This window comes from Pelophylax lessonae (assembly GCF_965119305.1).
Source record: "Pelophylax lessonae genome assembly, chromosome: 8".
Lineage (NCBI taxonomy): Eukaryota > Metazoa > Chordata > Amphibia > Anura > Ranidae > Pelophylax > Pelophylax lessonae.
In genome coordinates, this window is record NC_138775.1 from 146,105,291 (window position 1) to 146,132,559 (window position 27,269).

General features: G+C 40.0%; 1 protein-coding gene across 1 annotated transcript in view; it reads right to left on the minus strand.

The window, feature by feature from the left end:
- The window catches only part of OLFML2B (olfactomedin like 2B), a 286,090-nt gene that overhangs the window by 42,823 nt on the left and 215,998 nt on the right, over positions 1–27,269 (minus strand). Inside the window, exon 6 of the mRNA XM_082266660.1 lies at positions 8,368–8,889. Coding sequence (XP_082122786.1) covers positions 8,368–8,889 — 522 coding nt within the window. The remainder of the gene's footprint in view (positions 1–8,367; positions 8,890–27,269) is intronic.

Here is a 27,269-nt window from a genome sequence, read left to right on the forward strand (position 1 = left end):
GCAAGGTCTCTAATATCCACCATCTCCGTGATGTCATCATGGAGGTGTGGAAGAGGACTCCAGTGGCAATCTGTGAAGCTCTGGTGAACTCCACGCCCAAGAGGGGTAAGGCAGTGCTGGAAAATAATGGTGGCCACACAAATTATTGACACTTTGGGCCCAATTTGGACATTATAACTTAGGTGTGTACTCACTTTTCTTGCCAGTGGTTTAGATAATAATGGGTGTGTTGAGTTATTTTAAGAGGACAGAAAATGTCACATTTTATACAAGCTCACTACTCACTACTTTACATTGTAGCAAAGTGTTATTTCTTCAGTGTTGTCACATGAAAAGATATAATAAAATATTTACAAAAATGTGAGGGGTGTACTCACTTTTGAGAAATACTATATGTATGTGAACCCGAGGACACGCAAAGAGTACTAAAAAAAACTCAGTCCCACTCATCTTACATTAAGATATTACGCTAAAAATATATATATATGATAAAAACACAAAAAAAAAAGACCAGATCAAAACTGGCTACAAAAAAACAGAGCGCACAAATAAGTGACATACACATACTGGGTTAGCTAAATCTATTGGTTCCATAATCAGACCACATTCAGTTCCAGCCAGAGATCAACAGTTACAGTATGGAATACATGCTTATGACATCCTTTTCCTATAGTATTTTTTATGCAATAAGGTTTTCTTTCACAAGCACCTGTTAACTATATGAATTTATTGCTATTTAAGGAGACAGCACACTTTATTCTGTTTGTCAGCCATTATCTTAGAACCGGTATTCCAGCGCAGCAGCTCCAACCTTTATACAACTAAGCACGAGGTTTCCCTCATAGATTGGCCTCTTACAATCAACTTTAAGGATCAATGGCCTACTTTTACTATCATCCCCATCTGTGTGTTGGCCCTTTTGAATCTGATTCCTAAAATATCATCTATAAGTAACATGTTCCTTGGTTTTCTTTCAGAAGTTCAACACCCTGTCTTCTATTATTATCTCTACCAACATGTCTCACATTGCATACCATTATATGTGTATTACAACTATATGGATCACAAGGATAGCACCCCTACTAAGATACTTGAACAATTATTTGGTGGTTATAATGTTCATCACTGAAGAAAGCAGTTAACCTAATATTTTCTAATAATAACTCTCTAACATGAAAAACTGTTACTGAAGTAGAATCATAGGCAAAATAAAAATGGTATAAATCCTGCAGGCTGCAAAAAGCATTAAGAGCTCGTTGACCCCAGCCATTGCATTGCAATGCTGCAGCTGGTTTGTGGTGCAGTGGGGCCTGAAATCAGTGCAGTGATGATGCGCTGAGCTCTGTGGATCACACTGTTTCTTTTTTTTTTTAAATTAACTTTATTGAGACACAGACATCTGATAAAGTTAAATTGCCAGCGGCACATTTCAAGGCAGTAGATTGCCTTGCACTGTGCTATGCTGCAAAACAGTACTGCGTGTAGTACTTTTTCAGTGCACTGTTCCCACATACCATTGCAATGCGTATTGCCTTGTGCATGCTGTGGGACTGTGCTGGAAGAGCTGCCCAGTGCAGTCCCACCGCATGTGGTGTGAACATATCCTAACACAACAGTTTTTGTTTTTTAGGGTACTCCTGTAACATATATACAGTATTTGGTCATTTCAAATTACTTTTAGGCCTCATGCACACTGGGCATTTAGCTCCGGTGCATGGGGTACTTCATAAGGTTAGACTTAAATAGGATACCCTGATTAGGTCAGGATCTTGAACTGGAGCCCTGTTCTCTTGAACATGTGAAACAACTCCCATGCAATAACTTTGAATGAGGTTATTTCTTAGAAGTTGAGGCCCCCTCCATTGAGCCTGATTTCTAGGTCTGCTGCGAAAATGTTCTTAGCACTCGATTAGGAACCCCACTCATCCCAGCCAGGGACCATGTCTCCATATTAAAATGTGAGTCACAGCAATCTAGAATGGAGGTACGGTTCCCCTACTTTTCGGTGAATTATGGTCTGTTGCACAGAGTAAAGAGAATGATGATGTATTTGAACAATTGGTGGTACCCTTTGATTGCATAACCGTGGATTTGGTGGGCACCTTAGTCAAGTCAGATAGGGAACACCAATACATCTTAGCAGTCCTTGACTATGCCACTTGGTTTCCAGAGTCAGTTCCTTTAACAAATACCACATCCTTGGTTATCATATGGCATATATTTTACATGTTCATTAAAACAGGGCTCCAGTCCAAGATCCTGACCGAATCCAGGTATCCCATTTATGTTTAAGGTTATGAAGGAGCTCTGTAAAGTGTTAAAAACTAAGCACTTGTGGACTTTCATACATCTGCAGACTAATAGGCTAGCAAAACAATTCAACAGAATCCTAAAGGGAATGTTCAAGAAAGTTGTTGAAAAAACATTTTCAAGACTGGGATTTTTGACTGCCATATTTATTGTTTGCTATAAGGGGTATACCCTAGGCATCCACATGTAATGAAGGAGCTCTGTAAAGTGTTAAAAGTTCAGCACTTGTGGACTTTCGTACATCATATGCAGACTGATGGGTTAGTGGAATGATTCAACAGAACCATAAAAGGAATGCTCAAGAAAGTGGTTGAGAAAGATGGCCAAGACTGGGGTTTTTTATTGCCTTGTTTATTGTTTGCTATAAGGGGTGTACCACAGGAATCCACATGTTGTGAAGGAGCTCTGTAAAGTGTTTATATTTCAGAACTTGCAGACTTTTGTACATCATCTGCAGACTGATGGGTTAGTGGAATGATTCAACAGAACCCTAAAAGGAATGCTTAAGAAAGTGTTTGAAAACAATGGTCATGATTAGGATTGTTTACTGCCTTATTTATTGTCTGTTATAAGTGGTGTACCTTAGGCATTCTTGGCTTTTAACCAGGTTAATGGGAGACACCTGTGGATTGCTGGATGTTGTTAACAAGACATGGAAATAACAAGCTGCCCCCTATCAAGGCATAGTGAAACCAATTGAATAAATGCATAAATGAATGGCAGAATGGCAGATTTAATGCTTGTAGTCAGAGAACATTTGCAGGCTGCACAAGAGAGGATTGGATTTTTTGTTGGAGCCAACTGCTGAGAGCAAATTCCTCCCAAAATGGTAGGGACTCAGGGACACTGATATAGGAGAAAATGTAGAAAAGGTTAAATATAGGGTCTACCGGTGCATAAAAACCATGCCAAATCTACAATGTTAACCTGATAAAACCCTGGGGCTTTGACAGTGGATCAGAAAGTTCAAGAAAACCCAAAAACCCAGACTGAAAATATAGGAATTGTAGAAACCCTCTCTCCATCTCCAAACTGGAGTACTGAGAAGCCTGCTGTGTCATTGTATTGAAGGACGTTAAGGGTACATTTAAACCAGCCCCTGAGTCCATTTATTAAAATGTAATACAGTGTCATTTTATTAAGTTCTATTGGTGGATTGACTTGCACTACACAAGGAAAAAAGTTGTGCATGAAGTACACCACCATGTTCAGTGAACTTGCCAGATAGGGGACAAGGCATTTTGCCCTGTTTTGCAGTAGGACTGAGCTGGAATAGCCGCCCAACGCAGTCCTACCATACCTGGTGTGAATCAACCCTAAGACCAAGAACCCTGACATTTATGAGAGAATGGACTCAACTAGGGAAGAAGAGACTCATTCCCTTTGGGCAGAAGCCCTAGAAAAGAAGGCGAAATACCCACCCAGCTTGGTGGAAGAAGAGAATGGAATCCCATAGGGGGATCACCCTGTTAGGAAAGTAAGAAGGGTCCATTTACATACATGTCAAAGATAACAGTCCTGACCTCACCTATAAGGATGATTATAACTGCGTAACATGCCTTCAAGGCAAGACATGGGGAGAGAGAAGGACATTCCACAGAAAGCAATAGGAAAACTCCATAGAAGCAAAAAAGACTTCAAGAAGGACACTTTGTTCCCATGTAGCATAAGAAATGGTGTGGGCCCCCCAGGAAGTAAACAGGGGGGGGCAGAACTACGGCTGCCAAGGACAACAGAGAGAAGAAGGTTCTGTTTTTACAGAGGCCCTTTTAAGGGAGTAAAGCCTTTAAGCACACAAGGAGGGCTCTCTGTGGGAAAGAGCACCTGAGGAATTCCCAAAAGAGGCACAGAAAGTCATGACAAAAGAAAGTAACTTATTGTTAAAGAGGGTACACAGGGAGTGGGAAATGTTAGAATATACAAGGTCCAACCAAGACCTGCAGGGTACCAGGGGCTAGGTGTTTGGCAATTCCAAACAGAAGAGGTTGCAGGATGAGTAATGGGAACCGTTTTGTAGGATTGGGATCCCTATAATTAATCTAGGTGAGAACTACTTGACCTGATAGACTGCAGAATATGGGGGGGGGGGGGGGGTGTGATCTGCATCCCCCTAGAAAAGAGGGGCACCCAGCCTTTAGGTACAATGTGCCTAACTGGTGAATATGGAGGAAGTAGAGATGCTGGGAGATCTCTGGGTGAGAGGGGATGCAGGATCAATCATATGGAGAAACATAAGTATCAGCATTTGGCCATAATGTTCAAAGATTTGACTCAGGACCCTTGTAATAAAGGATCTCAAATGTACCCTAAAAAATAAATGTTCAGGTGGTATTAAGGGTCTAATGATATAGCACTATGGAGTGTGTTGATTTTTCAGCAATGTAAGGGCTACCTTGAGGTATCAATAGATGGGGTGTATAACTCATCAACTTGTGTTTGCTCTTTAAGTTAGGAAATCTCCCATATGAGACATAAAAGTAGTATATCTATTAGAGACCAGGCAGAAGCCTAGCTGCTGCATTATATTTGGTGACAGGTATACAAGAGACCCTCTGGGGAGGCTAGTTACTGCAGTAATTTCAATAGATGTTTTAAGGCCATGATGGAACATGCCCATTAAAAGGAGGACTTCAAAGAAGGCTTTAAATGACTACCAACTGAATCCTAAAAGGAGGGAATGCCCTCAATAGACACGGTAGATTTGATGTTTTATAAGTACGATTCTTAATAAAGGTAGAGTTTTTTAAAAATGTGCTTCACAATGGGATCTTTCATGTTTATTACTTTGCTGAGCCCAATGTGATCTTGATGAGAGCCGTTCCACTGGACATCCAGAGTTGATGATTGGGACCGGTTTATGTTACATGCTCATTTGACCACTCTGTAACTTTGAGGGTCCAACCTCTTTGGTAAAGAGACTTGCTGGAAACACTGTAGTGTTGCGTGTATCATTCTTCACACTGAAGCTGGTACAGGACCTTAATTTGTCCTTCTATCATCTAATATATGGACTTTTTTAAATATAAGACCAAGCACTGCTCATTAATATTTAGACACAGTAGATTGTTAGTGAAAGAATGGTCAACTCCACAATGGGTGCAGTTAATTTCTTTTTAAATTCCACTTCCAGAGGGTACAAAAATGTCAGAAGGAGTAAATAAACTCACAGAGTTGAGACATTAAGTCATTGTATAAGGCTCCAACTGCTTGATCAAAAATAGTGAATTGCTTTCTAGGAATAGGCTTCTTTTTTTGTACTCATAGGAATATATGTGAGATGTTCAGCACTAGATTTGTCTAGCCAGAGATTAGTATGCACGGCCTCAATTTGTGAATCCAATAAAGTCAGCATGTGACAGGAAGCTGAAGAAGTAATTCTGCTTTAGTCTGACAGGTGCATGTTGCACGTCTGTGAGGAGCCTGAATAAAGGGGCTGGAGTGCTGTCAATGTATGCTTTGGGCTCCAAGAAAAGCAAATTTGGAAGCTTTCAACCTGTGAAGATTTTTGAAGTTTCCTCAGCTCCCTCTCCCAAGTACCTATAATCCGCCATTGTTAAGTGAGAATCTTTCCCTGCTGGGGTGTTCGTGCTATGGATAAATGAATTGCAATAAGACAGGTGCTAACCAAGTTACTGTGACTATGGGGTTGATTTACTAAAGCTGCAGAGTGCAAAATCTGGTGCAGCTGTGCATGGTAGCCAAACAGCTTCTAACTTCAGATTTTTCTATTAAGTTGTAACAAAAAACATAAAATGGAAACAGATTGGTTTCTATGCACAGCTGCACCAGATTTTGCACTCCAGTTTTAGTAAATCAACCCCGTGTTTCTGTGGTATCAGGCAACAAGTAAGACAGCAGGTGATCAATTTGAATTGATGGCAGAAAATGGCAGCTAAAAGTGTCTTAGGAGTCTTATGGGCACTACGTCACTAGCCAGAGAGACACTTTCAGTATTGAGATAGAAGAAAAGACTGAATAAAGCGAGACAATAATAGGCTAAAACACTCAAAGTGTAGGGTATCCCATAGCCCATGCCTTCAAAAGCACTTGTGTGTTTAGCACAGTTTTGTATCTTGTAGGATATAAGGATATAATTTAGTGTGTACTACAGATCCAAAAAATGATCCAACAAGGACCAGGAACAAGAACCAACAATGGCAGATAACAGGCCCCAGGAACTGGTTGGTAAAGGTACAGGGTAAAGCTGTCTTACCTTGTCCATGTTGCTGGTCCTGTCCAGGTTCCAGGGTTTACTCATCACACTGGGCATACCCAGGAGGGGTCTTCAGGGCCTGATTGCCAAAGGGATGGACCACAGTCAAGGACCTTTAATGCGCACTGTGACTAACTTGTTTTATAGCATACCAAGGTGAGTGCTGAATGCAGGATCCAGTGCTCAAAGCAGACATTACCTACCTGGCCCCTCTGCTGCAGGGTCCAGGTATTGCTCCTGAAATGTACATCAACAATAAGCGATCCCAGAACTGCTAGTGAGGCATAAGGCAATAAGCAGTCCAATGAAAGTGCCATTACAAAAAGGAAAGGAAAACTGGTTAAAACAGGAAAAAAACTTTTCCAACAGAAAAAGCACATTAGCTAGGCACACTATTTAAAAAACTGGACCCTCGTGTAGAGGTAGTGGGGGAGTTATATGAGTGTTGTTCCTTCAAAGCTTTTGCCAGTGTCCAATCACCTGAAGTTAATGGCATATAACCTATGGTCAAAGAATTCCTGTGTCCTGTATTTATAATTATTTAGTTGTGGTAGGGGACCAAGGGACTGTCCCCTGAAAAAGTGGGCTTTAGAAACACTTTGTATTGCTTGTTGGGCTGGCCCTTTAAGCTGGTGTCAGATCATGCCCCCCTTACCTGGATGGTATAGTAAAATGACAGGATCTCCAAGATCACCAGGTGGTATCTTGCTCATAAAAGGATTTAATGTGTTAAGTAGTGCATAGATTTCAGAAAGTGCATCAAAATGTGGACAGCCTTTCCTTGGTCTGTTGCCATTTTGTCTGAGGTGTAGACCTCTATCCTGGAACAGTGGAGTGATATGTAGAGTGTCAGCCTGGGGCAGGGTTGGTTCGGGAGGTTGGTTCATTTTGGAAGGCAGATACAGCCTAATAAATAGGTGAGCCCAGAGACACACTGGAGTTTTTATGTTGTGTCTGAAGAGGGGAGAACTGTTTGTGCCTGGAATTCAGTAAAAAGCTGACACACTGCTCTGCCTGAAGGACTTACATGTTTTGGACTCTCTCCTGGCTGGGGAGCCCTTTTGTACTGAACCGTAACTGAACTGTGTGGCAAACTAGTTTTTGCCTTAGATTCTGACAAGCGTTTAACTGCCGTGGCATGACCCTGTCTTGCCACTGTAGCTACTTGGACTACCACAGTGTATTAAAATGTAAGAATTGGTTGAGGTTGTTTTTTTTTCTGTCATGGATGGAAGCCCTACCCCTGATGTCCATGTACACCTGCAGTACTTCTGGAACAGAATAGTTTTAGAAGTGATTTATACAACACAGGGAAATTATGCGTAACACTACCTAATTTTGCCCACCTTCTCAACTGTCTGCAGCTGACTTAAACACATAATTTTAGGCAAGGTAAAGGACAATTTCTTAAAATAATTTAACAAGGCAGTTTGCCTTGCCTGTGCATGAATATTGTACTGGATAAAGGAAAATATGAATCTATATATGGACTTTATGGGATAAATCAAGTCATCATGTCCAAACACACTATTTGACTTTTGGGTGGCCATCAATACATGTAGTTCAATCAGGAATTTCTGGATAACACATTGTACAATGACGACACTAAGACACATAGGGCATTTGTTTGACTCCATCTGATATTTACACTGTTTAATATTCAAACCTCTCTTCTCAAATATTGATCATATTTGTGAATCTACGTACAACATACCATAAGCAAGTTTTAGCCTGGCAGGTCTGAAATGCCCAAATCAGTATCAATACAAATTTTAATTCATATTACTTGATTTTATAAAAATATATAACGCTGTACTGTACACATCGAAAAGAGTTATACTTACCAATAACTTTCACAAGATCATCTTCCTCTTCTTTGCTATCAACAGTGTTCTGCTTGGTAATAGTAGTTTTCCTTGATTTGGATGTTGTTAAAGTAGGTTGTGATCTAACTGGTGCCACTGTGCTGATATCAAGTGTTGATTTCTGGATAGGTTTTATGAGTGTTGTTGGACTGTTGGTGCTTTCTGTTGTCTGTGAAGTTGTTGTAGCCTCCATAGTCGTTGGAATTTGGTCATCCTTAACCGGGTTGGTTGTGTATTGAACTGTGGTGGCTTGTTCTGTTAATTCCATTGTTGTGAAAGTGGCTTCGGAACTCTTCCTCAAGGAAGACAATGTTGAGATGATTCCTATACTTGATACATCATACAGTTCTGTTGCCAATTTGGTTTTAAAATCATTTGAAGTTGATGGCTCACTAGTTGAAAATGGACCTTTTGTCGTACTGAGCTGCTGAATTTCATGTTTTATCAGTTGGTCTTCAATTAGCATGTCTATGGTGTTGTCCCCACTAAACGCATCATCCTCTGAAAGTTCAAAAGCATATGATAAGGTGAAGTTACCATTTAAGTCTCAGACAATATACATTAATTCTCTACTAGCCTATAAAAAAACAGTTCTTTACTTTCTTAGCAAGAGGCAAATACAGCACTTTTTATAAGTGCAAATGTACAATTGTACAAATTAGACAGCTACATGCACATTAGGAGGACATTTAGAGGCATATTTTAAGCTCAGCGTTTAGCTCAGTGTTTAGATGCAGCAAAAAACCCTTCTGGTTTTCGTTTTTGATTGGAGTTTTCTGGCAGAAAAAAATGCAAGGGAACTGGCATTTTTTAAGTCCATTGTGCATGGAGCCTAAAGGTAAACTGATTAATGTTTTTCATACAAGGTATCAGTGAGGGTTTATCCATTATTTTTAATTTTAATAGACACCAGTAAAGGTTCATTCCTAATTTTTTAAACTGGCCATACACTTAGAATTTCAGCCGATTCAGAGGAATTCAGATTGGATGACCCTCCAGCCAGGAGGTCCAGTCAGTGTTGGAGGGATGACCGAGAATTCTCAAAGCGCCAAAATCCCCACTGGAAGACAGGATTGTTCCTGTGACCTAGTCCCCAGAATTGACAAGGTGTCCAGGTCTCCCAATGTAAAATTGCCATTTAGGCTTAGCTTTGCAATTTATATGTGGTAGAACAAACTTAAAAATCTAAAGATTTTCTTAAAACTGAAGCTGAGTATCTATTACCTGACCAAACCCTGTGTAAGCTGTGAATCACTGTCACCGCTACCACATGGGCAGCAGCAGGCTTCCAGGTCCAGTACCGAGCAGCTGCAATTCTGCCTAGTGACTAGAGGGGATTGCTTGCTCCATGCTGCCATTTTTCAGAAAAATCCTTGTATTTTTTCAATGAATACAACCTGTTCTCTGGTAACTTGTCCAGTATACAACTTTGATCCGCTTTCAATATGAAGGGTTAAACAGAGATTTTACGAAGTGTTACAACAGAATATAGTATTGGAATTGAACCCTGAAAACTGGGCAGATAGGCTTAAAAATTTAAAAAAAGGATATGTTTTTCCTCTCGTATCTGTCACCCTGGTATCCCACTGGGTAAGTGTCAGCTGAGAGGTGTACCCAAGGTACACTATTATATGGGGGGAAGGAAATTCTCACATACATCATACAGCTTTCTTACTTTGTTTTTCTGTTTTCACGCCATCTCAGGGTTGCACTGCTTCTTAGCATTTCTCCTGTACACCTGTATCTGATGTGACATAGATTGAAGAACTGTATACTTTGCTAAATATCAGATTCACTTAATGTTTTTGTAATTACATTTTTTTACAATAAAATGTGCTGAAAAACAGATACATTTTTGGGAAAAATCCTTAGAATGGTGCAAAAGTAGAGATGAGTATCACATAGTTCATCCTTGTAGACCAGAGAGACCCATTAATTGTGAAAAGAACAAACTTAAAGATCTTTACACAAGGTACATCAATGTCATAAGAAACTATTGCTTAACCTTGGTGACAGGACAAAGTAAGCCACACATTTTGAAAAAGAATATATTTTGGGAAAAATATTTTTACACACTATGAGGTGTATTTATAAATATACCAAACGTGAAAAAAGTTGCATTGTCTGTTAACTGAAAGAGAAATAAATCCCCCAAAAAAGTGCGTTAATAGTCATAGATTCAGTCATACATAGATACAATGCATCAACCGTGTGATATGAATGTATCCAAAAAAGATGTGTAACAATATGGTGTCAAACACAAACAAATGTCCATAAAATATATTCTATGAAGAAAAAATAAGTGTCCATGTATATCTTCAAACAGATGGATAAAAGCATAAAGTAATGGGATATCATAAGGGCAGCCAGATCTAACACTCACAGCCACACTCATTTAGGATGGATCATCTACCCGACGTTTGGCAACTCCACACATGTGTAATGTCGATCGTTGAAAACCACGGGTCAAGTCTCCCTTGTGCTCAGAGCGTGGTATTTATATTACATGCAAAACAGACAGAGGAAAGAGATCTCCTTCCAACGCATTTTTCCGTACAAGACATCATCGCGTGAGAGGGACATGGGAGCTGTGACGTCACTACGTTACAGGCCTGCGGGTTTGCTTCACAGTTGGATCATTTCTATCTACTGCTTGATTTTATCTGTATTCTTGTAAGTGCAATGTTGTATTTTAATAAACCTTTAATGTGGATATATTGTACAATGAGCCTTCCTTTATTGTGCGTGTAATATAAATACCACGTCCTGAGCACAAGGGAGACTTGACCTATGGTTTGCAACGATCGAGATCACACATGTGGAGTCTGAGATGCCAAATGTCGGGCAGATGATCCATCCTGGATGAGTGTGGCTGTGAGAGCGAGATCTGGCTTGCCTATGATATCCCTTTACTTTATGCTTCTCATGACCTCCTATAGTTTGTAGATCATGTCAATCTGGTAAGAGGCTTAAACTGTACTTCTTTTTGAGCACTGATAGAATACGAACAGTAACAAATTTGTAAATTTTAAACACTGGGAGCAGTGAACCTTTTATTCATTTGTTTGAAGTTCTACATGGACACTTATTTTTACTTCATAGAATACATTTTATGGACATTTGTATATTGTTACACATCTTTTTTGGATATATTGATATCACAAGGTTGATTTATTGTATCTATGTTTGATTGAATCTTTGACTATTAGAGCACGTTTTTGTGGGATTAATTTCTCCGTTAGTTAACAGACAGCACAACTTTTTCACGTTTTGTATATAATTTTTTCTGTATTCAGGAATTTTAAATGGCAGCAGTTTGTTTTCTTTCTAGCGCAAGGTTTACTTTATATATAATGTATATATATATATATATATATATATATATATATATATTTGTATTTAGAAAAGGTAAAAGTGACATTTATTAAATATTCACTGCAGGCGTATCTTTCTGATAAACATGGTTTAAATCTACAGGAGCCAAACTAATGTACAGAATAGAGCATTCATCTAGAAATATTATACACTATATAATACAGCATCTTATAAAAAGAGAATGGAATGGGAGAGGCTCAGTAGTAACAAAGCATAGCATCAACCTGGACAACACCATCAGCATTTTCGTACACAATATAAAGGTATCTGCCCACTGTCTGTAACAGCCAGCATTTGACAGGCATTGCACGGAAAGGTGGATGAGTTAATACAGTATACCTTTGCTTTTCATGGATCCACTAAGTGACACCAGCATTAAGAAATAATTTTTCAAGATTCAAGAAAGATGTATTTTTGCTTTTAAGATTTTCCGCAAGGAAAAAATGTGGAACAAAGTATGGATTTTCAATCACAGAGTAGAAGGCACAGTTTTGGAAATATAGAATAGATCATTCATAAGAGATTTTGCAGGTGTGTGGTAGCAACAGACAACTCATCGGTATCATACTTTGACCCAAAGAATAGACAGCTTGTCAGAGAAACACAATCATATATATTTTTTAGACGGTTGTAGTTTTTTTATCTGGCGAGTTACAGGGTATTTTATTGCCTAGAACCTTTATATTTTAACATTTTATTATGAGCCAAGAGAGCTTTTCAAACATGGAGTAACAAAACGATTGACTGAAATCAGAGATGGAGACAGCAAAGTTTTCAGTTGAACATGGAGCCACAACACAGAACAGGCATTGGTCCTATATATTTTCACACCACAAGATTTACAATGTCTGAAGTCTATAGGAGTTAATAAGTGGTAAAAAACATATTAACTGATATAATACGTGAAAAACAAATGGCAGTTCTGGCCAATACAGCCTTGACAGCCTTGGATATATAATGCTCACCCTCATTTTCTTTGATTCCATAGTGAGCTGACCCCCTGGGGCCCTCCTCCTTCCTTTGTCCCCCTAGACCTCCCCCTCTTTTGTCCCCATGTCTTCTTTTCCCTTCCTTTTTCTTATTTGTAGGCCCCATGCACGCTGGGCATCGTTGCATGAGGTTCTGTTGTTTAAATGCAGGGGGAGGGCACTGGTGCGCCATCCAGCCCTGCTGCAGGCAGCCTGTCAAACTCTGTGAGAGGCTAAAAGCTGCTGCAGCTGGACAGGGCTGGATGATGCAGTAGCAGTATTTATGTTTAGGGCAGTATGCACCCAGGGATGAATGCCTGGAACACTAAATTTTTGCGTTCTGAGCATTTGTCCTTCAACACATTCTGCCCTAAATGGCGGTACTGGTAGGTGACCCTTCCAGCCACAGCAGTTGTCAGCCTCTGATAGAGTTAGACAGGCTGCCTGCATGCTTTACAGCACTCCTGTGGCCCCCTCTTACAGTTAAACACCGTGCTAAACACTCAATGTGCATTGGGCCTTCTTTTCCCTTTTGCAGCTCTCAGTTTCTCTTCCTAGATCTTAAGCCTTACCCCCCCCTGTATATTTCCTAAAATATCCTTATTGAGTATTATATCTATGCCCCCCCAATCATACCTGGAAGACTACCCGTACCTTGGTTTCCAGATTCCTACACATATCTCTAATTCTGTACTGTTGAATGTATAAAGGGAGCCTTTACCTGACATATCTTAGGCTGTATAATGTAATCTTCTGCTCTTCAAAGGAGTAAGTTAACAGTTGACAGTGCGATTTTATGCCAGTCTGTTAGCTTTGAAAAGTGAGGGGGGGGGGAGAAGGGGTGAAAAGTAGGGAAGTGCCTTGCCATCCTAGGCTATGGGTTTGTGTGTTTCTATTGACAGACACTGTGTAGGGAGGCACAACTCTAGCACCTGCATGCAACAGTGGCTCCATAGTATGCAGTAAGAGAAAGGAGCCACCCTGAAACAGGAAGACAGGGGCAGTGGTCATGGCACCAGCTTAAATTAAAACATAGGCAAGGATTAAAACATATAGAAGCTGCATACTCAGTAAGTGATAAAATCAGCTACAGAAAGTGCATAAAAACTGAGAGTTTAGTATCACCTTTAAGTGTCACTGTGTACACGAAGACACCATGTAGAGTAGAGTGTGTAGTGTTGTATGCGAAGTTCCTCCAGAAGATGGTGCCCCATGTCCTACACACTTGAACACCCATTTGTGTTGCATTAGGAGGGACTTGCAGAGCCTATACACACTCCACCAGTCAGCATACCTCTATTACCTCACTCCCAATAACAGAATGGGGTCCCGCCGAGCACCTAGCATGGACCTCATAGGTGCTCAACTTAACTCTTGCTCCTCTGTACCTAGTGATCAGGCCATAGATCTCCATAAGGCTGATCCGCTTCCAGAGACTGACGGAGACAGACTGCTAGGGAGGGAGCTGTAACATCGGACCACCTCATTACCGGAAGACCTGTCTCCTAACCTGGTACCACACCAACGACTGGTTGCAATTTAACCCTTTTGTTGTTGTAGTATTACCAGAACCCCTAGTGTGCTGTTGTAGACTTAGCCCCTTAAAGAATGCCAGGACTTCACATGCAACCCTTGACTAACTTCAGAGCAGGCTTTGTGTGGTTAAACAGCTTCTACTGAAATTTCGGCATTGCCATACAGAACATGATAAAACATTCTTTCCCTAACTAACTCTCAGCTGCCCCAGCGTACCTACACAGGTAGAGACTTTATGGGTGAAGTCCATAATTTGCATGACTCCACTGGAGAAGTACATGGCTTGGGTGTATTCCAAAAGGCCAATGTTCCTTAGATGAACTACAAGCATCAGCAAGAACTGCAAGGTTCCTGTCCTTAGCTTGCTATCTCACACTCTCTTGGGACCCAAATCTCTGCCTTTTATATATAACAGGTAAGGAGGCTGGACCCCAAAAAAGCCAGTGAACATGAGCAGGGAATGCAAAGCAGAATTAACCCCTTCCCCCAGCCTGGGCAGCCACACCAGTCTGGCTAAAATGAACACAGTAGACAACCTGCCTACACGCAGATATACAGAGCCTTTATACTGAGAGAAGACATTCTAAAGATGGTAGATGGTTTAAATGATGGCAGTCTGCATTGCGGCATATACAACAAAAATGCTTCCTACAACTTCAGTACAATGTGAATATTGTGAAAAAATTACACAAGATAGATAGAGAGAAATGCCCAGCATCTGGTCAGAAATGTAGATTGTGTGGCAAGAGGACTCACTTTACAGCTCAATGTGGACTAAAAGTGACACATAACGCAGACTCTGAAAGCGTAGAAGACCTGTTGTCGCTACCACTACAGTCAGCCACAGAGATGTCAATATAATAAAGTACCAGGTAACTAATGATGCAAAATAGCATTTTGCAACCCTTTTGTTGGATAAGAGATCAATAAGGCTTCAGTTGGACTACTCAATCCAGTATCAGTTCAACCTAAACAAATCAAGTACTCATGATGTAAAGCAAGGGCACGCCGAAACCCATGAGCATAGGCAGACCGAAGTTAAGCCTTTATAATAAAAAAGAAAAAAAAAGACACAAACTTGAACTCAGTGTGTTAAGTGATGGTGATCATATTCCACTTCTGGAAACACTAAAAGATGAACTGAAGGATCTACAGGGCAGATATGTTATAGCCTATTGCATTAGGGCATGCACAAACACACATGAGTGTATATCAGCAGAGCAGTGGACAGTGTTAGTACAGCAAAGATTGTTGTCGGTAGGGCAGTTGACCGTGTCAGTAGTTTTCTATTTTTCAATTTATTTAAATTATTTTTTACAATTTTATTTTTTCAGTGTTATTTTTTATTATTTTTTTTTACAATTTTGTAGGAGTCCCATTATGGGTTTTTGGTGAAATATCAAGGGGCTAAACCAGCCCCTGATGTATCACCTTTGAGACAGAGAAAGAAACTGAGAAAAGAAAATGTGCACCAACTATGTGTCTTCTGTTAAAACCAAACTAGTGAATGATGTCAAACCAAACTTTCAAGGAATCAAAATCAACAAACCTTTTTCAATAATAATCTACCTGAGCTCCAGAGAAATAATACTGTGTGTGTTCAGCCAATGGACAATTGCAGCAAACAATGGAAAAAGGCGAATGTTATGCAGGAACTAGGGCACTGGTCCTATGAGGTAGTTACAGAGGAAGAAAAACTGAGAAGTAATCAAAGGCATCTAAGGAAAACACAGAAAAGAGTCAAAGTAAAGCCCAGTTATTTATGCCATAGAAGTCACTGTACTCCTTACTGGGTAAAACCTAGAATATGAGGGTGCTGTAGCAATGACCTGTTGGTTAATCAATTAATATACTGAAAAGCATGCGCCTCCAACACGCCATAGATCCAAAAAGGTACAGAATTATGATAAAGTGATCACATCACCTCACCTCACCTCAAATGAAAGTGCAGCATTTTGAAGCTGTGCAGGACCCCTTCATCAGGCAGGAGATAGGTGCATCATAACAATCAAAGAACCGAAAACAGGATAAGACCAAAAGAACAAGATTTTGGCTCTTACACCTATGAACTGTATGAAACTACATCTGTGGACAGTGACAGTAGACAGTGACTTCAGTGCAATGGGCAATTGTTTGTCAGTATCAGCAGAACTATCAAATGAAGGTGGAAAGACATCATATGAAATGCAAGCAATTACAGTTCAATCAGAAAGCCAGCCCATTTGACGTACAAATTCTTTATCATTCTTTAAAGCAGGAGTATTTGTTGTATTCCTGTACTTATATATGCTGCTAACTCTTCTTAAAATGTAATTTAAAAGAGAAAGGATGTAGTAATGTGTTTTGTGTCTGCTACTTGCTGTCCCACTACTGTGATACTAAAGCTACTAAAGCTCCGTACACACGTACTGATCATCGGCCGAACGATCGGCCGTCTTTTGTCCAGGGCTGTCGTGTCTGTTGAAAACTGCAAAAGACTGCACACGAATTTTGTCGGCCAACAACAGCCGACTGCAGAAGTGATGTCATGTGATGGTTAACTTTCCTTGTCTTTTTTCTTCTCTGAGCATGCCCAGTCTTGCTAATCTGCTGTCTGTCGGACGAAATCTGTACTGACTGGCGAACAATCGGCCGTTCTGGTGACGGCCAACAAATATTTTAAAGTCTGCACGACAGATTCTGTTTGGCCGAAAATGCACTGTCGGCTGTCGGAAGCATCATACTAACAAGCCTACAATCGGCCGATCGGTCGGCGGCCGAATAATTACGGCCGACAATCGGTACGTGTGTATGGGGCTTAAGGTTGTACGAAAAACATTGTTTTCTGTTCATTGTGAGATATATGCCACGGGAAGAGATATTCTGTACATTACGAGAACACTTAGGCTTAGTCTACACTTGCGGTTCAGGTTTTTTGGAGGGGGGGGGTTTGCTAGTAGGGATGATTGGGGAGAGGGTATTTGTGCTAGGAGGAGGGGATTTGTAATGGGGGAGAGGATTTGTGCTCAGAGGGGAAATTTGAGGGGTAGAGGATTTGTGCTAGGAGGGGGAAGATTTTTTTTGGGGTGGGGGGGTTTGTGCTGAGGGCATATGGGAAGAGAGCGGATTTAAGATGGGGGTGTGGGGCAAAGATTTGTGCCAGGAGAGGGGATTTCAGAATGGGCGTGGATTTATTCTGGGAGGAAGAAGGGATTTATGCTTAGGGGGAGCATGCAAATGAATGCTTGATTTGGGGGGGGGGGCGGGGTTTGCTGACACATAATCATTCATCTTGGGTGGTGGGGGGGGGGCAATTTGGCATGTTCGCCCTGAGCTCTAGATGAGCTTGTCCCGACACTGCCTGTCAGCCACTCCTGGGTGGATCTCTAAAAAATGATCCACTGTGGTGTAAATTAGTCTTACCATGTTTGTTAGTAATTATAAGCAAGAGTAGCTATGAAACAGTGTCTTTTTCCAGCTCCAGGAAAGCATTTTTAGCATCTAGAACATCTTGTCCTGGTAATTTCTTTCTTTTTTGGCCTCAGCTCAAAGAATTCCTTGCACAGGTCTCTGAAACAATTTACATTTAATAGCATGCCATTTTCCATGAATTAATATAAGATAGGTGTGCTTTGCTCATTGAGTGTTCACAGTCTACAAAGACACAGCCCTGTCTCTGGAGATTTTAAGAAGGATGAAATTCAGGAAATTAAAACTTACAACCAAATGAGTGGTATTTCTTCTCCAGCTACATCAGAAAATTATTTTTCTAATAATGTTTGTTAGAGATTTTATTTCTCAATTTGAACATCATAACATGCTTAAGCTAGGCATTGACAGTTTGTTTTTTTTGCTTTGTTCAGGCAGTAGACAGGTTCCCATCATCCACACAAGTGAGGTGGATGGAGAAGTCATTAATCCCCCACTCCCAGAACTTTGCCCACCTTTAGTCTTTTATTCACTGTGGTCTTATATCTGAAGAATGGAATCATTTATTATATGCAGACAAACTTTATTTTAGTAAAACTTTTAGAAAAAAATAGGAACATAAAGCCTTCTTTTATTTGACACAGTACACAAAAATACAAATATGTGACTGTCCTCTATATTGACTGAGAATGACGCTGCAAGAATAATATTTTTGTCACTGTGACCTCATCGGTGTGGAAAAGCCCTTTTTACTGAAAAACAGCATGGTCAATATATGTTTGCCAAGAGCAGCAAATAAATACATTTATTTGTATTAAACTTGGTAATCTTGGAAAGGAAAAAAAAATACAAATTTAGTAATCTTTAGAAGCCAAGATTTATAAAGAAGCACATATGGGACAAGCAGGAAATTCTATATCTGATGTCAATATGATGTCACTCCTGTTCCTGCTTTGACTGTAAAGGCTGCTACATATGGGCCAAGTATCAGCTGTGTCAGCATAAACAGGCCAACATTTGGCCAGTGTGTACAGAAGCCTGTCCTTCAGAAGCCGGCCTAAACGAACATGCTGGAAAAGCAGCAGCCGATTAGCAACTGATCAGTGCTCACAGCCAATGGCTACAAGTGGTGATCATTATGTCCTTGGCAGGGGAGGTGTTCCCTCTTTCAGAACACAATAACTCAGCGGGGGGATCACTGTACTAACATCGCTTGTGTTAGTACAGCGATCTGTTGGTGTGTACCCCGCATAAGTATCTAACAGGCTTTAAAGATGATCCAGAACTCCATCTCCAGCAGGACTACTGTGGCCACCATGCCGATTTTAGAGGTTCTACAACAAAATAATAGATTTATCAATTTCACAAACCACCAATATTGTTTGTTTGTGAGTTCTGTTTTTTGTTTTTACAGTTTAAGAGCCGGTCCACACTAGCGCGACTTGTCAGGCTGACAAGTCGCGCTCCCTCGCGGTCCATTGATTAGCACAGGACCTGTTCTAATAGGAGCGACACAAGTCGCTCCGACTTAGAAAAAGGGTCCTGTACTACTTCGGGGCGACCTCCATTATGTGGAAGTCTATGCAGTCTTTCACCATATTACATGCTTGCTCATTTGCATTTTGTTTTTGTAATAAATGCAGAGATTTGTATATTAGCAACTAAAAAAAAAACATCTCAGTTGCCATCACTCTGCTTCCATAATTCAGTTAAATCCTAAATCATGAACACCAGAAATAAATCCCTGTGCAGTAAGGCCTCCCTGCAATGCAAAGGCTGAATTCTTGTTGACTAATAGCTCAAATAAATATATTCTTCCTTGCATGACCTTCTACAATATGCAGCAAAATCCCAAGTACTCATTTATACATAAAAGATTTATTAGGAAGCCAACAAAAAGTGTTACTTTTCTGGTGCACATTTTATTTAAACATTGTTAAAAATGACAATATCTTTTTTGGAATGCATATAAAAAGTGTGAACACAAAACCCAAGCTTATTAGATATTGCAAATTAAATGTTTTGTATAACACCAAAGCTCTTTGACTGCCACTTCACCATAAACAGTATATCATATACGCATCAAAAGTTCTGGAAATCGAATAAAAAATGACTGTTATTTTAACACGTCACTGTAAAATTCTTGGATGGGAAGATAATTTCTCAACACTTTTAATGAACAAAGGATTACTTCTTCACGATGACACAGAAGATATGATGTATACATAATGCATTCTGAACAAACACTTATTATTATTAGAGTTACATAAAATGTTGCATTCTTATATCCAGCCATACATCCAATACTTTCATAGAGTGAACATGGATTATCGTATATCCGCCCAACTCAACTCTTTTGTGATATACACATTCTACAACTGCTGAGAAAATACTCTACGTTACCACCATACATTTCAAACTGTTGATGTAGTGACTTGTTTATATATGATCCAATTTCTTATCCGTCGAGATACCAACCCAATGAGACCTACACTAATTACCCTGCTGCTGGGGTCCAGCATCAAACAACACAGAGCATCATCCAGTCCAAATATCTACAATTTCTGACATACCAAAATCAATGTAAACCACCAAATGTCTCAAAACTGTAGGGTTCAAATAGACAAAAATGCAGGGAGAGGGGGGAGAGAGAAGTGCCAACTATAGTTATTTTATGGACTGTTGGATAATCTATTCATGTCCGTTTTCCTAGCGCTGCTAGTGTTTTAAAGATATTTTTCTATGGTTCAATATTCTATAACACCTTATTTACATATTGTTTATTTTATAGCAGCTGCTTAGACCCTATGTCAGTTTTTATGTAACAAGTTGCCTATCCAAATATTTCTTTGAGCGCAGGGTGAGTGAGTATATGCCATAGGTCTTTTTAGTCTTTACATATTCTTCACTCTTAGTGTGTACAATTTTTATATTATCTCTTAGTGCAACTTCTTTTTTTGCTTATGTTTGTCTAGTGTATACCTCACTTTTAAGTTGCTGCTCTAGGTTGTTTATTTAGTGCAGTTTATTTTTTGTGATTATTTTGTCCCTAAAATATTAGTTCCCCTTATTTTTAACAACCTACCATTTCCCCATTTCTAATACCTGTGCTGATCATTTGCTGTCTGCCTCGTTTGACCATGCCTCTACCTGCCACATTAACTGACCCTGGCCTGTTTCTCGATGATGCCTCTGTCTGCCGTCTGGATCGTTTCTAAACCACGTTTTTGCCTTCCACCTTAACTGACCCTAGCCTGTTTACCGACGCTGCCTCTTCCTGACTTCTGGATTGTTTCTAAACCATGTTTCTGCCTTCCACTTCCACTGACTTCAGCCTGTTAATCGACCATGTTTTTTGCCTTCCGCTTGGACTGATCTTTTGTCCTGCTACTGTAGTAGTGAGATGCAAGATAACACAGGGGTCTCACATATGTGAGGAGCTTTAGAATAGTGTTCTGAGCAGAGAAAACCAGTTTTTAGTTTCACTGGGGCTTGTAATTCCCAGATCAGGGTCTGGAGACAGGAGGCTTCGAAAAGATTTGGGTGGGAAGAAGCCTTTACCCCTGTCCCCATTATTTCCTAACCGAGGTCCTAAGCTTGTTGTTCCTGACTGCTGCCTGGACCAATACTACGGCTGTGCTGACCTTATCTCTGCCTGCTTCCTGTAATGACCGAGGGCGTTTTTTGGACCATGTTCCTGCCTGCTGCCTGGACGATTCCTTTGGCTGTTGCTGACCACATCTTTGCCTGCTTCCTGGACCAATGTTCTCCTATGCGTACAACTGCTTTACTATAACCACAGGTAATTTATTGTTTACCCTTTTTTAGCTAGGCCTGTGAAAAAGTCTCACACATGTGGTATCTCCATAATCAGGAGGAGTAGCAGAATGCATTTTGGTGTGAAATTCTTGCTATATCCATGCCGTGTTTTAGAAATATCTTATAAATGGATAAATTTGTGTAAACAAAATAATTTTTCATTTTCTTTCCATATTTTCCAAAAACTTGTGTAAAAAAATGACACATTCAAAGGACACATAATTGCTCAAAGAATATATGTTGGGGGTAATTGCTTTCCAAAATTGGGTCATTTTGTGGGTGTTTCCACTGTCCTGGTGTTCCATTGCCTTAAAAATCTGATTGGTGGTTAGGAAATCAGATGTGTAATTTATATCCCTAGAACGCCTGAAGGTGCAACTTGAATGTCATCCCTTTGTATGTGGCCAGGCTGTGAAAAAGCCAGGTTTTGAAAAAATACCACAGGTGTGGTATCGCCATACTCAGGACAAGTAGCAAAATGTGTTGTGGGGTTTAATTGCAAGTATGCCTATGCCATGTGTGAGAAATAACTTAATATGACAATTTTGTGTTAAAAAAAAATTAATTTCTTAATTTTCCCAAGAATTGTGTGAAAAAATAAAAACTTCAAAAAACTCAAAACCCCATTCAAAGAAGTACAAAGAGAGAAAGAGTACATATAAAACAATTTCTTTATTACAAGGTCATATTAAAGGAGTTATAAAGGCAGAAGTTTTTTTATCTTAATGCATTCTATGCATTATGATAAAAAGCCTTCTATGTGTAGCAGCCTCCCCAGCACCCCCTAATACTTACCTGAGCTCTGTCTCTATCCAGTGATGTCCACGTGTCCCTCGATCCTCTGGGACCTTCCCTCCTGTTTGGCTGAGATACAGCAGCGGCGTCATTGGCTCCTGCTGCTGTCAATCAAAGTCAGTTACCCAATCAGCAGATAGAGGGGGCGGGGCTGCAGCTTGGGTGCCCCCATAGCAAGCTGTTTCCTGTAGGGGCAATCAACAGGATCTCACAGGAGAACTGAAGCGGAACCCGAGAAGAGGAAGATCTGGGCCCGCATGTGCAAAGCCACTTAACAAAGGAGGTAAGTATAACATGTTTGTTATGTTTACAATCACTTTAAAAAACATCCAGCGGTACTCAAAAACAGTGCTCAGCCCAGCAGCAAGAATCTGAGACATGAACTGAACACTCCACCAGTGCACTTTCTGCTCTGCGAGGGGCCTCTTCTTATGGTTTTGATGTCACAGTACTCAAGCTCTGCCCAACCTGTTTTGTGGATCATGAAGAGTGGTCAGGGTACTGCAATAAACAAATCGCAAAAACACTACAAACAATATGCGCAAATGGATAACCAATTTGCAAAGACGTTTTTTTCATGGCAATCTACTTATGTAATTTGGCAACAATACAAGTTATCTAGTAAAAAATATTAAATTCAAAAGTTATAGAGTCTACCCTAGAGGCACCCAACTCTAAACAAATTATGTGTTGCTGAGTGGTGACTGCAATAGTTGTTTTGCATATGTTGCTCCCCACAAAAAGATTCCCTCATTTAGCCTAGATAATTTTACATCCAGACATTTACAACAAGCATTAATAGAAAACTTGAAGTTTAGGGTGTGGTACTGTTAAGTATCATCAATGGGGCATATGCCAATTATGTGAAAGAGAGACCCTTGGGGCCATAGGAAAAGCAGCATTTTTTGGCCCCATTCTGACTGATAATTCCAACACTCATTAGAACATTTGTTCCATTTATGTAGTCCATTTGATTGCTATGATCTTTGTGAAACTAAAATTACCAGCGTACCCTGTCACAAGCTGGCAAGGCCAGCTGGAATTTGTAATTTTACAAGCATGATAGTGTTAGAAGTGACAGAAGTGTTTAGTGGTGGGTGGGTTTGCGTGGAGCATGGAAGCCCTTTCAAACTGTATGGGGGCTACCTCAGAAACAAACACCTTTGTTCTTCAAAAACAATGGAGCTGGTCAAATTCTTTCATTGGCATCCAACCAAACTTTTGTGTATTGCTTCCAGTGTTGTGCTGCAGATAATAATAAAATGTAATGTTGTGGTGCTGAGGTTTATCTGACCTCTGTACATAATAACACATTAATGATTATAGCTGACTTGACTTCAAAGCCAAGGCATATCCACACACAAATAGATCGATTAACTGCTGCTACAGGTGTTACCAAAAATATATGAGAGTTAATTTATCTCAGACAATATTTGGGTTAATAATGAGAGTTCTATGACTGTGTGAAAACTTTAACACAACAATTATTTATTCGTATAAGGTTTGCACAGCCTACGTAATTTACATCAATAATAACTATTGTACATACTACAAAATGTAAAATATTCCTGGGTTCAACTAAACAAATACAATGCATAGAGTATAGACTCATATACACACACTATGACCGACACAAGTAAAATATACAATGTACCCTTAATCCTTACTCCATAATTACCTCTAGCGATGGCTCTAGCTCTCCCATGCCAAACAGGAAGTCACCCTGTCTCACCGAATCTAATATAGACCCATATCCCATAGCCTTGTATAGGGCCATTCTCATTGGTTCAGCTATCTTGCTTGTCACTTCCTGTGGGCGTATCTCTTCCCAGATTGGACCATTTCCCCCTCCCATAGTTACGCCTCTTTCTAACCACTCCTTTTTCTGTGTGTGGGGGGGTGTGTTTACTCCTCACTGTGGAGTAACTCTGAAATGGCTACTTAAGATATGCAAGATGTGTCCTGGCTCCAGAAAGTCTCACTTCCAGGATGTAAACACGGGTTGATACTATGCGTAGGTATTTATATGTAAATAGCCAGCTGGCCTTTCAAAGGAATGTGTTACCCTGGATTAATTAATTACTAAAAACCAGTCCGTCTGGCTCACGCAAATCTATCTACACTAAAATTCCCAAGTATGAGTTTGCAATCAAAAATGGGTACCTTTACTACTTTCATTAATATATATATTTACAATTACTGATGGAGTTTTATACATAAACCCCTCATCCTCACCACACGGTAAGAGATTACGCCTAAACCCCATATGGCAACACAGGTAATCATATTAAACTGTGAAAACTCTGTGAGGGTGGCATAGCAAGGTGTATGCTTGGGAATGCCATACACAGCAGTATCGATTAGAGCGCAGTACAAAAATGTGTGACATTTAGAGGTCTAATCAAATGTTTTATTGAATAAGAGCATCAGAAGAAGCCAACATGTTTCAACGAATATACTCCCTCTATAGGGCTTGGGATGTGGAAATGGTTGAACTCAAAGTGAAATGCGAATGAGAAGACCTATAATCAGGCTTTATCTAAACTTTCAGATCTGGTCACGGTGCACAGCTGGATAAATATAAGAGTGCTATCCCACCACATACAGTATTTCTTCCAAATTGAAAGTTATTTGAGACTCTATAATGCTGGTTAGTTACTTGGAATTGAATCATGTAGCTTAGTAGAGTGACGAAACCCTTATCATATTTGGTCCCAATTTAAAAAAAGAAAAAACTTGAATTCCTAAGTGTTGGAATACAGAATTGTATTATGTGCAACTAAAGTACTCTACTGGTTAAGTGGGGGTGATGGTGCGCCTCAAGGGTGAAATAAATAAACATAAGTTGGAGTGCTTACATGTGTTTCACAATTATTGTTTTGGGCTTGATTTAACTCTGTTAAAGTGATTGGGTGAATCTCGTAATCTTAAAATACAGTTGTGCACAAATACATAAATATCATTAAAAACTTGTGACAAAATTACTATCTAAAGTGCTTAGTGCTTACGGTGATATGTCTCCTTAAAATAAACAAAATACAACAGAATGCTAACAAGTATGTGATTATTCAAATCCGCATAAATAAATGTCCAATATCATAAAGGTTTCAATGAATGATCTTCAATCCAAATAAAAAAACGATTCAAAGGTGCATTATTGTGAAAATAAATGATGTGACTTATTTCCTCCACCTTGTGCCACTTCTAGGTGTGCTAAATTCTCACCTCAAAGTACTCTACTATTTAGTAGAGATATATTATTCAACCAGTAGATGGCAGTGTTCATAAGTTTGTAGCTGCATCTATGGTACGCTAAATGTCTTTTCTCAATTATAAAGTTTCTAATTTCTGTCTGTAAGGCCATATGGACTGTGCATTATTTGTTTTGTATGGCTATATACAGTCTTCTAACATTAAGCCTAAAATCTATATCTTGATGGCAAGTAATTAAATAATATATATATATTTTTTTGCAGGTTACGACAATGGGGAAGCAAACCATTGCCAAGTCCTGGAAAACTCCACTTCTCAGCATCACAGAAACCAAACATAGAACAACCAGGGCAAGGCTGAGGCAGTTCTACTTGACAGGGTACGTCTGTACGAGCTAATGTGGAAGATATGGGTGGAACATTTCCTGTCAGCGGCATTCAATGAATCCTTACTCTTGCCTTGTTAGTTACCAGTACACACCACTGGGTTCGGTACGGAATCTTGGTTAGCTCACCTTTCCCTCAGGGTTCCCTTCTCTCCCCTACCCTCCTTCTCCCCTACTCTTGCTTTTCCCCTGTTCCTCACCTTCCTATTCTTCTTTCCAGTGGCGTGGGGCGCTCTCATATCTCTCCTTTCCTACCTACATGGCAGGCAGGCCCTGTTTGTCTCTGGCAGCTCACCCTAGTGGGTGTCGCCTGAGGTAGCATTTGACCCACTCTATATTCTGCTGTTGTGATTCCCTGTAACAAGTTGGTTGTCCGCTTCATTTGCCCACAAGGTAATGCCTATTTTGTTTAGCGCATTCCTCCTATACAGTTCTACAGCTCAAGGCTACAGTTATAAGGGCGGTGTATGGTCTCTATCTCAACTTTGAGAATTTATAGCGCTTAGTTTTGGTACATTAGCATAAATCCTTTGTTGTCTAGAACCTATGTATAACTTAAATATAACAATCTCAGGTGGGTTGATTCTTTTATATGTTAGAGAGGCTGTGTCCCCTTTGCATATAAATGCCCCCGGACACTTACTTTGTGCTGTACTATACTGTTTTCTAGTTGGCTCTTTTTTAACTTGCTATATTTTGCAATAAAATATTTGAACAAGTAATTAATATATCTTTTTTATCCATAACCAGTACTCTGTATTTTCTTCAGTGGGTATGTAATTACTGGTCGAAGACCTAGATCCCTTTTGGGATACAAGTGAAATATTTGCTTAGCACTAATCAGCTAATAATTAGAAACAATGCCATAAAAATAATTGAGGTTAGCAATTTAATGAGTATAAGCCACCTGGAGTAAATGCTTAAAGTGCGTTAAAGTTTTTTTTAAAATAACAAACATGTTATACTTACCTGCTCTGTGCAATGGTTTTGCACAGAGCAACCCTGATCCTCCCCTTCTCTAGTCCCCCGCTGGCGCTCCTGGCTCCTCCCCTCCACCGAGTGCCCCCAAAGCAAGCCGCTTGCTTTGGAGGCACACAGGTATGCTCGCTCCAGAGCCCAACTCTGTGTGTCCATGACACCTTGGCTCTTGTGCACATCACTGGATCAAGATCAGGCTCAGGTATGTGTTTAAGCAGAACCCTAGCGTTTTCTACCCAAAACAACAGATGCATTGTGCATGGAAATTAATCACAACCCCACTGTAATTTTATCTGTATCTTACCTTATTTAGCTGTAAAAAGCATGTTTGTGTGTCTGTGATGTCACTCCTTCTCCTGGCTGAATTTCAAAGTTCTCTGACTTTCTGTTTCTTTCCTTTACCA